Source organism: Caretta caretta, chromosome 3, assembly GCF_965140235.1.
Source record: "Caretta caretta isolate rCarCar2 chromosome 3, rCarCar1.hap1, whole genome shotgun sequence".
Lineage (NCBI taxonomy): Eukaryota > Metazoa > Chordata > Testudines > Cheloniidae > Caretta > Caretta caretta.
The window spans coordinates 113,456,380-113,470,618 of record NC_134208.1 but is presented as its reverse complement, the minus strand read 5'-3'; the positions used below and the strand labels follow the sequence as shown (position 1 = coordinate 113,470,618).

The following is a 14,239-nucleotide window of genomic DNA, read 5'->3' as shown; positions in this document are numbered from 1 at the left end:
ATCTAAACAGATAGTTTTCCTGACACTGAGTCTAAATTTTCTTTGGCTTGATTCAGATTCCTTTAGGTCCATCTTTCTTCTGATGCAAATTAATTGATTAAAGGATGTTTTAAAAGGCTTAAAAACAGAAAAGGACAGCCTACCTATTCAAGATTATGGACAAATTTCAAATGGATTAAAAATTATATTCTTAATCACAAATCAAATATATTTTATATTTAAAACAGCCAGAATTAGAGGCTCCTAATCTATATTTAGCACCTCAATACGTTCATCGATTTTTCAATGAACTGAGCACTAAGCGGTTGGCTTTATAGCTGTCTGGACTACAGCTCTTCTTCTGGATTGTACACAGAACTGTTTCTCAAAGAGTTTCAGGTCTCACTATCAAATGCTTCACACTAAAGGAAAATCTATAAAAGATAAGAAAACATGGGTCTCCCCTTGCTCACAAAATTAAAAGTTCTGTGACTGAGGAGTCCCAGGGTAAGAAACCTCAGAGATAATACAGAGCTTTCAAATAAAGGGAGTGTTAAGTATATTCTAGTGCTTTCACAAGTTCCAACCCTATCTTGCCTAATATATGCAAATAAAGTCCAAAAGCATGAGTTTTATAACTGATTCTTAAGATTAATTTAATTTTCAGCACAGTAATCACATTTCTGAGGTACTCATCACCTTGGAGCCTAAAAGGACCGCAAACACCACCTTTATTTCTTTGAGGATATCTCTAGGGTCATCTAATGACGTTATCCAAGTGAAAATCCATGCTAATTTCACAATGCGGTAATGCACCTCTCTGGTTTGGTGTCTATACAAGACTACTACTACCTTTCTAAATCAGGCAAAGAGAGCCATTTGGGGCAGGGATTTGGAGATGGTGGTCTACCTGCTGTCAAATAATAGAGACCTCATCAATTCTATAGTTTTGCAGTGTTATTGAACCTCTTTGCTCAACTCCAGACTCTGTATGCAACAGAGCAAAGTAGTATAATTCAATTAAAAAATTCCCATTCTACACAACTCAGGGAAACATTTAATGAGCTTTCTGAACAGGATATCTTCTGTTTTAGTGTGGGCTAGTGGACTAACATGAGACTTGAGCTAGAAGGTATGTCGATACTTCAATCACTTTCATCTAACTAGTCTGGGTACCGCAGCATGAAGCTACTTCACTACAGGCTGCACAAGCCTGCCCAGAACCCTTGATAGTTACCCAAGCGACAGCATACATTGCCGCAGCTTCACTGCTCCATTACCCGAGCTAGCTAGACGAGAGCCAGGCTGAATACGTCTACATGAGTTGCATTCACACCCCGTGACTAATGTAGTCATATGCCAAATTCTTTTCCTAGCTCTGACTCACTGGCCTTGGACAAGATAATTAACTCCTGTAGCCAAAGTCTGCTCTTCGTTACACCGGTTTAAATCCGGACTAACTTCATTGTTTGTAACCTAGCTGCTCTGAATTTAAAATTGTGTAATTATTGTGGTACCGTGATGAAAACTGTGGCTACACTAGTGAAATTTCCATGGATACAGCTTCACCAGTGGTTGAAATCCAAGAGCAGATGAGGCCTTAATTTACCCATCTGTTAAAAAAAAAAACCCACAAAAAAACCCACACACACACACCAGGGACAATGGCACTTAACTTTCATCACACCCTTTAGGGCTGGTAACTTAATGTTTGTAAAGTGCTTTGAAGATCGAACATGCTATACAAAGATTAAATAAAAATATTTTGATAGATTTCTTGTAGGCTAGCAACTAAAGGCTCTAATTACTTGGCCTTCAATTATTTTGGTATGGTTGATAATATGAAACATATGAACTTAATATGAACATATGACTTCCAATGCTCAAATTCTTTTCTGCCCCTCACTTACATGACTTTGCAGTGGCTCTCACATGCTGTACAGCTTTAAGCTAGCTTTTCTCTCAAAGGCTGCTGTGAAGCAGGACTGTATCAGCTCAGATACTATGGTGAGGGGGGACACATGAGCACATACATAAACAGAGAGAGAGAGAGAGACACAGACAGACAAAACTTTCAGTCAGTTCTCAATCACTCAGAAAAAAGTTCTTCCACTTATTCGCAAAAAGAAAAGGAGTACTTGTGGCACCTTAGAGACTAACCAATTTATTTGAGCATGAGCTTTCGTGAGCCACAGCTTTTCTTATCACCTTAATTTGTCTTGGACAAAGCTTCTCTAATTTGATTCTTCTTCTCTTTGATTTCTTGTTCCTGCTTTATCTAAGTCTTTAGCTTAACTCCCCATATAGACCTAACCAACTGATTACAGTCGTCTCTTCAAGGAATTCTGCAACAACAGGTAGCAGACAGATTTAAAGCTATTATTATTAACCAGCGTTTTTAATGGGGGCAGTCTCACATTCCAAGTGTTGCTGCTGCGAGATTTACCATTAGGAAAGAATTTATTCTAAATCCCCACCCCATTTTGCCTGTCATGCCCAGCAATACCGGAAGTTCTATCAATTAATCCTTTTGCTAAAATGATGAAATTCAATCCTTTTGCAAAGTATTGCCAGTTCATATTCACATATATGTATATAATATATGTCATTACTTCCATAACCCAATTTACTTTAATAACCAAAAATTAAGAGATAGGGACCTACCGGCCATAGTAATCTCACATTGCTTTGCTTCCTTATGTAAGATGCAAAACTTATTATAGTATAAATAATAGGGGAGCAGGGGTCTTAGTTGATAGTCATTCATTTTTTTTTATCTTGGGGAATGCAAAGATTGCATGACGACTTTGGTTACTGATCAGTCTCTCCAAACTAACTTCTATCTCCCTACAATCACAAACTACCTTGTTTGATACGGAACTGTCTGTGTCTGCTTCAGACGACATTGCCAAAAATAAAGGATTTACACAATGCTATAAAAGATCAAGAGATCAAAGGAGTGTAACTGTGCAACATCAGAATCTAGATCTCAAAGAAGAGAAGGGACAGAGGCAAAAGAGAAACCAATCTCCTTGAGTTCACAGATGGAAGTCTCTCTCCCTCTGGGCAGCTTTAATGGAGGGACAAATCTGCTGGGTGGGGGGGAAACATATCCAGATGTTCACAAATATTCACAATGTGGTTCTAATTTGCTTCAGAACACACTCTCGAGGAGGATCCGTACATTTCTTGGGTGACCCACAAGGCCGATACTGGTGCTACAGCTACACATTTTGAATACCAGAGTGAGTTCTGAACATTTATCTGAAACAACATCTTTATTATTCCTCAAGGATCAGAGGCTTTGCTAATTTATTCAGAAGCTTAGGAAACACAGAAGCAAGTGCGGGGCTGGGCTGACATTTTGAATCTCTATTGTAGGTCAGAGTCAACATATGTGGATACATTGACTGAAGTGTTTGAGCAACAATTCCCGGGGTGAAAGAAGGAATCTGCTAACAGAGTTGTATTTAACTTTTAAAAAAAACCACAACACCACATTGTTACAAAGGAAGGGAAAAGCATGGATGTGCTGGCGAGGGATTACATTTTCCTAGGAGATTCCATTCTTTGTTTTAGCACCTTCATCTTAGACCAGATTCTGATACCCTTTCTCTAGTCTAGCAGCACTCTGTTCAACAAGGATATCAGACTTTGGCCCAAACTGATTACAAAACCACTAAGAAATCTCAGACACTGAACCATCAAATGCAAATTTTAAGTAAATATTGACTGCCATTTTATTAGACCCTACTCCTCCACGTAGCCACTTTATAAATGCAACCACTGTATCTAGCAAGTCATCAGTACTAACCCATCTTTTCCTGCAGCTGGGGCCACCTACTCACAAGTAGTAGCTGTCTGAAAAACATTGGTACATTGCACAGTGTTCCGAGATGCTGATGAATAACTCCACAGCATTCTGGAAGCTCTCTTACCCCCCTCCCCCGCTCTGTGGCGCCCGCTTGCATTTGCTATCTTTCTCAGATTAGTGTCAATCTGACTGGCGTTTTGGAATTCTTCTAATCATATGCAAATGAGAAATAAACCCAGCTGCATACCACAAAAAGCGTGTTTGTTGTAGGTTTGGATAGTTATTTTAAAGAGATGTCTTCCTGTCTGCTTGTTTATTTTGTATTTATTTTGTTGTTTCTTATTTTTACAAAAGTGGTTTTATTCCCGTAATGAAATTTACCTGCCATTTTTACATTGGGTAACATGATTGTTTCCTTTTTGTTATCTCCTACATGGGGGACGGGACACAGAAGGAATTGAAGTCACCAAACCCAAGTTTTTTCTCTATCAAGTCCTCAGGTTCTGATTAGATTAGATCACAGAGTTAATAAAAATCCAGTTTGCCGGTGCCAGCAGATATGCAACCTTTCTAAGGCCAAGCAGCACAGGGAGAACAAATTCAATTCATTTTGGTTCAAAGTAGAAGTCCTGCTGAATTTAAAAAAAAACAAGAAAATCACTAGAGATGGTGCTATAAGATTGAAACTAGTAGACAAACCGGCTTACATATCTGGAGGGATTCTGTTACCATAATTACTAAATAATATTCGATAAATGTGAGCTACCTATTTACACCACATATTAAACAAAATGGGGGAGGGGGAGGAGAGACTTGAGTAAAGGAGAATTAAGACTAAGTATCTTCCAGTCACTAAAGAGAACCATCCCTTTTGGGGATGTCAAAAAAATGCAAATGCTAGAAAACCTGGAAATGCCAAACTGAGGTTATACTTCAAAAAAACAAAACAAAAAACCCCCACAAATATAAATGTATGGAAATGTGTAGTTAAGGTCCCCAAAATAACCATTACTCCACATCTGCCAAATTTCCAGCCTGTACAGCCATCTCATTTTGCCTGTAAAATAGATGTGTTTTGCTTAAGGAGTTTTAATAGGATTCTAAGGTAGGATTGATCAGGTTTTTTTCCCCCTGCATTGGTTCAGCTCCAGCAGAGGTAGCAATGGTGGTGCTAGCATAGAGAAAGTGCAGGTGTTTTTACCACCCTTTTATCTTAGGCTCTGGTTCAGCGTGGTACTTAAATACATGCCTTGCTTTATTCCCATGCTTAAAGTCAGGCATGTGCTTAATGTTGAAGCAGAGCCCAAGTGCAGTCAGATGACATAATGCTAAAAATGCTTGGCTCCCTGTCTACAGCTTCCATTGTTCCTCCTACTGGTGAAGAAAAATGCTCATGAATTTTACTAGTGTAGATAAAGCCTAAGAAGTTGTGTGCCTGGGGCTGCCAATACATTAAATCCACATTACATTCATCATATACAGGCACAAACCATTTTTGAACTAGTTTGCAGCAAATAAATTCTTTAGAAGTTCAGGTGTTCCACTACTTCTGCTTCATGTGTGTGTGTCTGACTAATAAGGCTTGCAAACTCTCCACACTTATGAAGGTTTTATCTGCGTGTTCTGTACAGAGTTCGTCTTCTGTTCTCTACATTTTTTTTTAAACAAACCCAAATGTTGTTTATATTTTGGGGAGCCCAGTGCAGGAAACAAGACAAAACAAAACAGTGAATCCTGTTCCAGTGAAATGGAAGCATCCCAACAGTACTAACCAAAGAAAAAAAGATAATCCTGAATTTGAAGAGCAGAGACAACCAGTTTCATGGTAAGAAATACCCATCTACTTTAGGAGACACTGAATTTAATATATGTGAACAGCAGAAACAAACAGAACTGGGCAGAGGTGAAAGACAGACGGTCCTGTCCATCGCCGACTGTACCAGCAGGCGGCAGCTTCCCCAGGCCGGCGATTTAAAGGTCTCGGGGCTCCCAGCAGCAGCCGGAGCCCCAGGCCCTTTAAATTGTGGTCAGAGCCCTGCTGCTGGAGCCCCAGAGTAGTGGCGGTGGCCGGGAGCGGGGATCGGGTGGTGATTTAAAGGGCCTGGGGCTCCTGGCTGCCACTACCGCAGCAGAGCCCCTGGCCCTTTAAATCGCAGTCAGAACCCCATTGTAAGGGCCCAGGGCTCCAGCAGCGGGGCTCTGGAGGCAATTTAAAGGGCCCGGGGCTCAAGCCACTGCTACCGCAGCTACCGCTCCGGCAGGGATTTAAAAAGCCCACGGATTTAAAGGCCCCACCCCCACCCAGAACTCTGGTGTACCGGTAAGTCTTTTAAGTTACTTTCACCCCGGAACTGGGTATAATGCAGGTAGGTACTTTAACACACACAGTTCCCTAAATACACATCAACTGTGGCCTACAACATACATGGCCATTCTAATCTGGGTATCTCTTGTGCAAAGACTAGCTCAATTAGCCTCATCAACAACTAGTATGGTAGTTCTGTGATATGGCCAAACATTCACTAGAGAGTGGATGATCATTTCGCATGTGATCTAAATCCATCTCTCCAGAGATGAAAGGCTAATGAATTGACCTATTTGTGCCATCTTCCCCCACTTTTCCTTGCTGCACACAGAATTTGTGAACCAACAATTGGTGCCCAGCATCTTTCAGAACTATGCACACAGTCACAGTGGCATACAAAGATTACATACCCTAAGTGTGCTGGTGGTGAAAAAAGGTTTTGTTTTGTGTTCATTTGTATTTTCTGACATTATACATGCGCGCACGCGTGTGTGTGTGTGTGTATGTGTGTGTATATATAATATATATACACACACATACACACACTCACTTTAAGAACGTAAGGGATTAGGAGGGTGGATTTACTATATATATTAAAAGATACTGGATATCCATATGAAAATATTTATAAGAGATTATTAAAAAGGAAAAACGAAAGTGGCATATCTGTGTTCCTTATTTATTGCTTCTCAATGACATCCGTCTTTAATTTGAGCAGTTTACAAGTCCAAACATTTTTCTCATTTGCAGGTGACAAGCACAAACTCAATCTATCTGAATCTCAAGCTGTATTTTCTTTGCCTTACAGATCATCAGCCACAATAGAGATCCTGGAATCAGAACTTAGCTGGTGATTGTCGGTGATGGATGACAATGTATGCTCTTTCACAGCTATATCATTTCTGTGGTGCCCTGCTGACAGCACTACAAACTTGTTTATGTCAGTAAACTGAGCAGATACATCTCCAAAGACTCAGGGGAAACAGATATGAGCAGTAACAAGGTGCCATTTTCAGAGTCATTTTTCTGTCCATAACTCCATTTTAACAGATGTCCAGTTGAATATTACCAGTGATCCATCCATTACAGGCTTGAAAAGCCACAATCTATTCTGACTGCAGTTTTCCCCAGCCAAGAAAACACATGGTGTGCAGGAACAGGCCAAATGTTTGCAAACGTGGGTAACTCCCTTGCTGTTCACAAACACTAATGCCCCCAAACCCAGCATATTCGCCATTATAAAAACAAAGGCAAAAATCCAAATGCAAAATACAGTTATTGTGGTTAGGGACCAACTAAAAAGCCTTGATAACATTACAGTTTGGAACAATAATCCTTGTTTATAGAACGCTGCTTTCCATCTATCTGCAGCCGCCATCCATCTGCAGCCACCGCTCTGTTGATGCAAGATATACTGTTCTCCAGAACAATTTCGCTGTGTGCTTTTTGTTCCAACCTGGAGCAGGACATCCAGATCAAAATGGACATGGTCTGATAGGCATGGCTGTAGAGCTGATTACAGAGCAAAATTTAGAACTAAGATATCAAAACTTTCTCCCCAGAAAATTAAAACTCTCAGTATATAGGGCTGCACCAGTAAAGAGTCCATCCTTTCGGATTTCTTCCCTTCAGTGACTGGACTTCAAAAGACAATGACTTTCATCTGAACAAGTCACTAGGATCTATACATAACTAACAAAACTGTGCCATCTTCATTTACCTGTATGTTAGATCTCCATCCCCACCCTTTGTATTTTAAATTATATGATCACTGTGACAGATCATCTGCATTTATAAGAACACTCAGCACAGTGAGGTCCTAGTCCTGACAGGAGCCTTTGGGTGCTTCTGGAACATACATTATTAACAATAACTTGCACTAAGCTTGGCCTACACAGGTTATGACATGTGCAACCCCCTACTTAATAAGAATAGCTTTTGTAGTACAGTGGCAGGCTAAAACAGCCCTAAAAGAAAATTCAGCAGCAAGCTGTGGTTAAAATCTCAGACAAAAATGAATGGGACACTATTTCTCCTGTTTTCTGGGTGCTCCTCAAGCCACTTTCATCTGCTCTTCAATTTAAATCAACTCCAAGCTTAAAGCAGAGTTGTAGATAGTAATATTAATCTATTAATCAACAATGTATTACTGACATGACCCTCACCTGCTCCTCATGTACCCTGCAAGTAAAGTTTGCAACCACAAAAATTTTGCTGCTGTCAGCACTGCTGGGACAACATAGCTGTGGAAGAGTGCATTATCAACAGAATGGCTAGCTGATGTCCCAAAAACTTTTATCATTGTACTGAGAATGGATGTAACATTAAATTTGATTTTCAACCACTAGGCTCTCTCTACCTAGCTCATAGGGCTAACAGTTCAAAAAAAGTTATCCTTTTTATTCATAAAGTGAGCACATTTGACGCAGAAGCCACTGAAAGATGCCATTTTTGCACAGCCACTTTTCAGACTAACTTCCCTTTGAAAGCAACAGCCGGTGAAATCACTCACAGATCTGACTTGCATTAGCTCATATCTTTTTAACCCACCACGAAGTTCTGCAACTTTGATGTGAGCTAATTAAGCTCAGATGGCTTTCCCCAGACTGCTTTCTGGAGCTCTGGAATGAAGAGAGCCAAATTAGGCCCATCTGTCTAAATGGAAAGGAGTTCTCTCCAGCCAGAACGCATGCTTCGTTACCCAGCACAGAAGCTGCCTTCCAAAATTCCTGAGTGCCAGGAAGGAGATTTTATAACTGTCAAAGCTTATCTGGAATAGTCACTAAGGCAGTTTGGAAGACAGCATGGTATCTCGCGATTAGATTGAACCGCTAAACTGTTCCATTCACTTATTCATGCAGAAGGCTCTGCTGTTTGCACGCTGTGGAATGTTCCATACGGAGCCCCCTGCAACAGAGTTGCATGCAAATCTTAAACATTCAAAACTTCAGCATGAAAGCTTTTTCTTCACAGTTTTTAATTTGTTATACCATGGTAATCATGCTAAAAATGAAATATTGTTTCCATTTAAAAAAATAAATCAAGAAGGATTAACTAACTTCAGTTGAGCACAGGAGGTTATTTTCTTATGGACGGATTCTGAAGCTCTTCCATTTGCACAACTCCCACTGAAGTCAATGAGAGTTTTTTATGTGGCAGGGCTGCTGGACTCAAAGAAAGAAAGCAGCCCTATGTGGTCCATCTCATAAACCACAACTGCTGCAGCAACAGAAAGTCACTAATTGCTCCCAGAGTCACTTGGCTGTCTATACTATGGATCAGGTGGAGGTGGGGCGGGGAGGTGGGGAAGGGAAAGATGGTAGTATTCTGCTTCTCTGTGCTATTAAGACAGTAAATACATGCATCCAAAAGTCTACAAACCAAATTCAGGAGGCTCACAAGCCTCCTCTGCATGTTAGGTGTTTCACAATATTGGACGTATCTGAAGGGGTGAATGGTCTTGCAGTGAAAGTACAGGAGTGAGAGTCAAGTGACCCGAGTCTATTCTTGGCTTTGCCACTGGCTTGTGAATCAACAGCAAGTCATCTGCGCCTCAGTTTACCTGTACAAAATAGGGATGCTCCACTGCATAGTTGTTTTGTCTGAAAGGCCCTTTGAGATCTCTGGGTAGATGGCACTATAGAGGTGTAAAGTATTAATGTGACAGCATATACTCCTATGTCTTTGATATGTACTATAAGACATCACATCTGTTATGAACTAACAGTGATTGACTTCACTGCTCATGGTATGTAAGCTCTGTGTCTTTGCGAACTACTTTGGTTTATTGGTTCCTACATTTATTACTCAAACATTATCACGACAAAATTAAAAAAGCCAAGGTCCAAGGTTAAGAAACATTACTGAAGTGATCCCAACATTCTGTGAAATTTTAAGACCTGAACATGTTTCTATACAATAGAAGGATTCTTACTGATACTCTGAAAACCTATAAAAAAATCTTTATAATGAAAAAGTATTATAAGTAATAATATTTACTGTACATTCCACATAGGTATTTGTTCAGCAATCAGGCTAACTAATGTAAACAAAAGAAAAGAGGAAACAATTAGCAATTGCCAAACAACGAAAGAATCTCACTTAAATTTTAGAATGGGCTCTTTTGAGAAAAAGATTTTCTTTACAATAAAAACACAAAAGCACTCTGACAACTGTGGTCCATGCCTACATCCGTTTCAGCTAGTGTGGAACTATATGCTTCTGAAGAGACAGACTAACTTCTCTGGGACTCTACTGTATCCTAATGCAGGACCAGTATCTGTGTACAGACTGCTTCAGTTTGGGAGACCTGAATAAAAGACAACATTTTACAGTTGTGAGGAGCTACGTTTTAAAATAATATAATATAGGGTTTAGAAACAAAGTTATATTTCCTAATAACCATACTGAAAACATCCTTGAGCAAAGAAATAACTAATTTCTCTCATATTAAAGCAAGCATTTTCTTCCATCTCAGTCAACTTCTGTAAGGAAATCTGTGTAAGCAAAAAGATACCAGTAATAAGCTAATGCAATCTGCAACCTAATGAATAATATCAATAGACCAATCCCACTATTTCCCACAAAAATAATTAAGACCTTCAGCTTGGAAGTGTTCGTCTGTGGGCACCCGTGTGCGCTACCAGCCCTATTTCCCTGAGCTGCAATGCTGAGTATTCCATCAGTAGCGTATGCAAGAAATGCCTGAGATGGAAAGTTGTAGCTGCTCCACTTACCATATCAAGGTCTTGAGAAACCCTCCGTTTGCGCAGCTCCTCCATCCTCTCACACACATCAGTAAAACAGGTGTTATAGTAATCTGCGTACTGCTGTGCCAGGTCATCAATGTTACCCAATGACCCGTCCTATGGAGAAGACACAATGAAAACAAAAGCTTAATCAAAGTTAAAAAACGTCAGATTTGAAAAGTAAGCACGGTGATTACACATGAAATGGAATTATCAGGCCATCTTATTAATATAAAATTTACTGAAATGGTCATTGCTCAGGACTGTGGCTTGCTTCTTTAGAGTGAGTGTTTTCTATTATATTACTGATGTGGAATGGACAAAAGCTGACATCATGGCAGCTAAGGGGCATACCTTTGGCATCACATTCATTCCTGAAGCCCCCTTTCATGGATTCCCAACCCCTTTGTTGGAATAACCCATATCCAGCAGGGATTTCCTTACAGTTCCTCTTCTGGGCAATGGGGGTTGCTGCACCTTCTCTGCAGGCCACTCCTGCTCTCCCTGCAGGGTGGCAACCAGAAGAGCAGCTGGTGAGCACAGGGTGTGGGTGTTCACACACTGTGAGAAGGGGGCCATGCAAGTGTCTAGGTCATACAGACGACAGCAACACCTGGCAGGGAAATAATGACGCCCAAGAAACTACTACTCCAGTCCATTCCTTGCTACACCGGGCACTCCAACAGATATCCAAGCTCACTTAGGTGTCTTAGGCACCCAGCCACTCATCCCACCACCAGCCTTCAGCCTAACCCAGCTGTCCCAATTGAGAACATTTCCTTCACTGCATATGCCATTATTTTCTGGGAGTGGCTCTGTTGCCTCTGACAATAGTAAACAACAACACTTCAATCATCATACTCTTCACTTACAAGCACAATGAGCAAGACTGCAAATTGTCCCAGTACAACCATCATTAACAGGCAAAAAGAAAAGGAGGACGTGTGGCACCTTAGAGAGACTAACAAATTTATTTGAGCATAAGCTTTCGTGAGCTACAGCTCCCTTCATCGGATGCATACTGTAGCTCACGAAAGCTTATGCTCAAATAAATTTGTTAGTCTCTCTAAGGTGCCACAAGTACTCCTTTTCTTTTTGCGAATACAGACTAACATGGCTGCTACTCTGAAACCTGTCATTAACAGGCAAGTTTCTGTCACCCATAAGGACACTACTAGTTGACCATTGTATCAGAATTTAGATGTTAGAAAAGGACAGAGAGCACAGCCAACATGACCCATTCTCCTTAAAACATTTTTTAACTTCTGCTATGAAAATCAATAAAGCTGGAAATAACAATCTAGTGTTAATCCACAAGATATTTCAGAGGGGAGTCCTGCTGCCTCGCTCTGACACGATTTCATCAATACTGCATCTCTAGGGTGAGATGAAATTAAAATTCTAACTTATCAGACATTGGACTTTTTCACAGCCACAAAGCATCAGATCATTATAAAAATGATAATTGCCTTTCTTTATGGTTTGAAAACCATATTTGGAAAATATGAAAGACTGGAAAAACAGCAAAGATCCTCTCAGGGGAAAAAAACAGAAGGAAGAACTATGTTTTATGCGATACTAAAATACGGGGTCTAATATTGTGTGGAAGGTGAATTTATTAAGAGTACAGAGCATTTTACTAGTGTCTTAATTGATGAGCATAAGAATTCAGGTTGAAATCTAGAGTCAATAATATTAATACATAATGACACCTAACATTAATATAAAAGTTGCTTTACAGAAAGTGGATCTAAAATATCTTTACCAAAGAAAGAGTATTACTCTGAGTTGTGAAGGGCAAAATTCACAATTAAATCAGGTGCCCTAATCGATATTTAAGCAACTAATATCAGCTCAATATTCAGAGATGCTGATTTGGGTGCCTAACTTTAGCCATCCAACTTTGCTCAAAGTCACAAAGAGAAGCCAGTATCAGAAGTAGAAACAGAATATAGGTCTCTTGATTCCTAAATGCCCTATCCACTGGCCAAATACTGTCATTCCAATGACAATTGTCATTCCAACGGGATGGGTTAGCAAGGTTCCTATAGATTAGTTATTTGCCCATTGAAGCCAATATAGAATATTAATATATGCCTTTAAAATCAAACAATGTAGAGGTTTGGAACTAGGCTGCATTGTTGAAATGAAATATAGAACCCATTTCAAGCTCAATTTGTTTGTATCATGAATGTAAAGGGGAGGAAAACCAAGCAGTTGTTTTGCAGCAATGAACATAGAACTGACAATAGAAATAAAATTACACCTATCCTAGCTTATAAACCAATGCATGTAGCATACTGTATTTTTTCTGTTTTTTGTATTATATTAACATGTGTATTATTGTACAGATCCTTAAAAAATGGAACATATGATTTTGAGCTTGTTCTTTGTGCGTGCAGGAGGAGCAGAAGAAAATACTTTTCATGTTCTGAATTGATTGACTGTAAATCTGTTTTTATTATCTCAATGTAATTTTGCTGTCTCAGTTCTATTAAAGTGTCTCCATTGCACTTTCCATACTTCTTCTAAAATGTTTATTATTTAGGCAAAAATATCTACATAGTTCTTATTAAATATCAGAACTGCGACTTTTATATATTTTTTAAAAAATTGTTTCTTGAATGTTTGGATAAAAAATGATCAAGAAACAATCTTTTAAAATAATTATATATAAAAGTAGCAATGCAGATGTTTAAACAACAGAGAAAGCAAGATTATAGCAAGGAGGCCTACATTCATGAGCCACATCTTACTATAACCACAGAAATTTGAACAAGACCTATTTAGCTGTCTAGTCCATCTTCTTGCTTAGGAAGAAAAGGCAGGACCCTATATTTTGAGATCAGATTTCCAGATGGTCAATGAAAACAGTCTAGTATCATACCTAGGATTCTGAAACACAGGATCTACTTACACTGGTACTTTTCCACATGCTAAACTCCGAACACAGTTTCCCTGAAAGTTTGTAATTTTCACGTTACAATAAACTCAGAGTAGTGTACACTTCCTCAAAATGATGTGTGGCACATACAGAAAAATCTCCTACATGCCACTTGTTGAAGCAGTCACATCAGCACTTGAAATAACTGTATAACTCCCATCCACCATACTCCTCAGCCTGCCAAGGCCCAAACATGGGACTTTCTGCGATAAAAGACAAAAATTATTCATGCAGGAAAGCTTAAATGCGGAGAGATTCATTCCCTTCACATCAGTAACTTTCTATAACCTTAGTTTCATGATTCTTTATTTCTGGTGAATAATTTTCAACAACAGAAGTAAGGGGACACCACATTTGTATGGAATATAAGTAACTTTGTGATTAAAATGAGGTAGGCACGAGAGGATGCCAGCCATATCTAGGGTGACCAGATGTCCCGATTTTATAGG

At 39.5% G+C, this 14,239-nt stretch overlaps 1 protein-coding gene across 4 annotated transcripts in view; it reads right to left on the bottom strand.

The window, feature by feature from the left end:
* The window catches only part of SASH1 (SAM and SH3 domain containing 1), an 890,912-nt gene that overhangs the window by 129,504 nt on the left and 747,169 nt on the right, over positions 1 to 14,239 (bottom strand). For all 4 annotated transcript variants that reach the window (XM_048844286.2, XM_048844290.2, XM_048844289.2 and 1 more), the window contains exon 2: positions 10,835 to 10,963. In XM_048844286.2, coding sequence (XP_048700243.1) covers positions 10,835 to 10,963 — 129 coding nt within the window. The remainder of the gene's footprint in view (positions 1 to 10,834; positions 10,964 to 14,239) is intronic.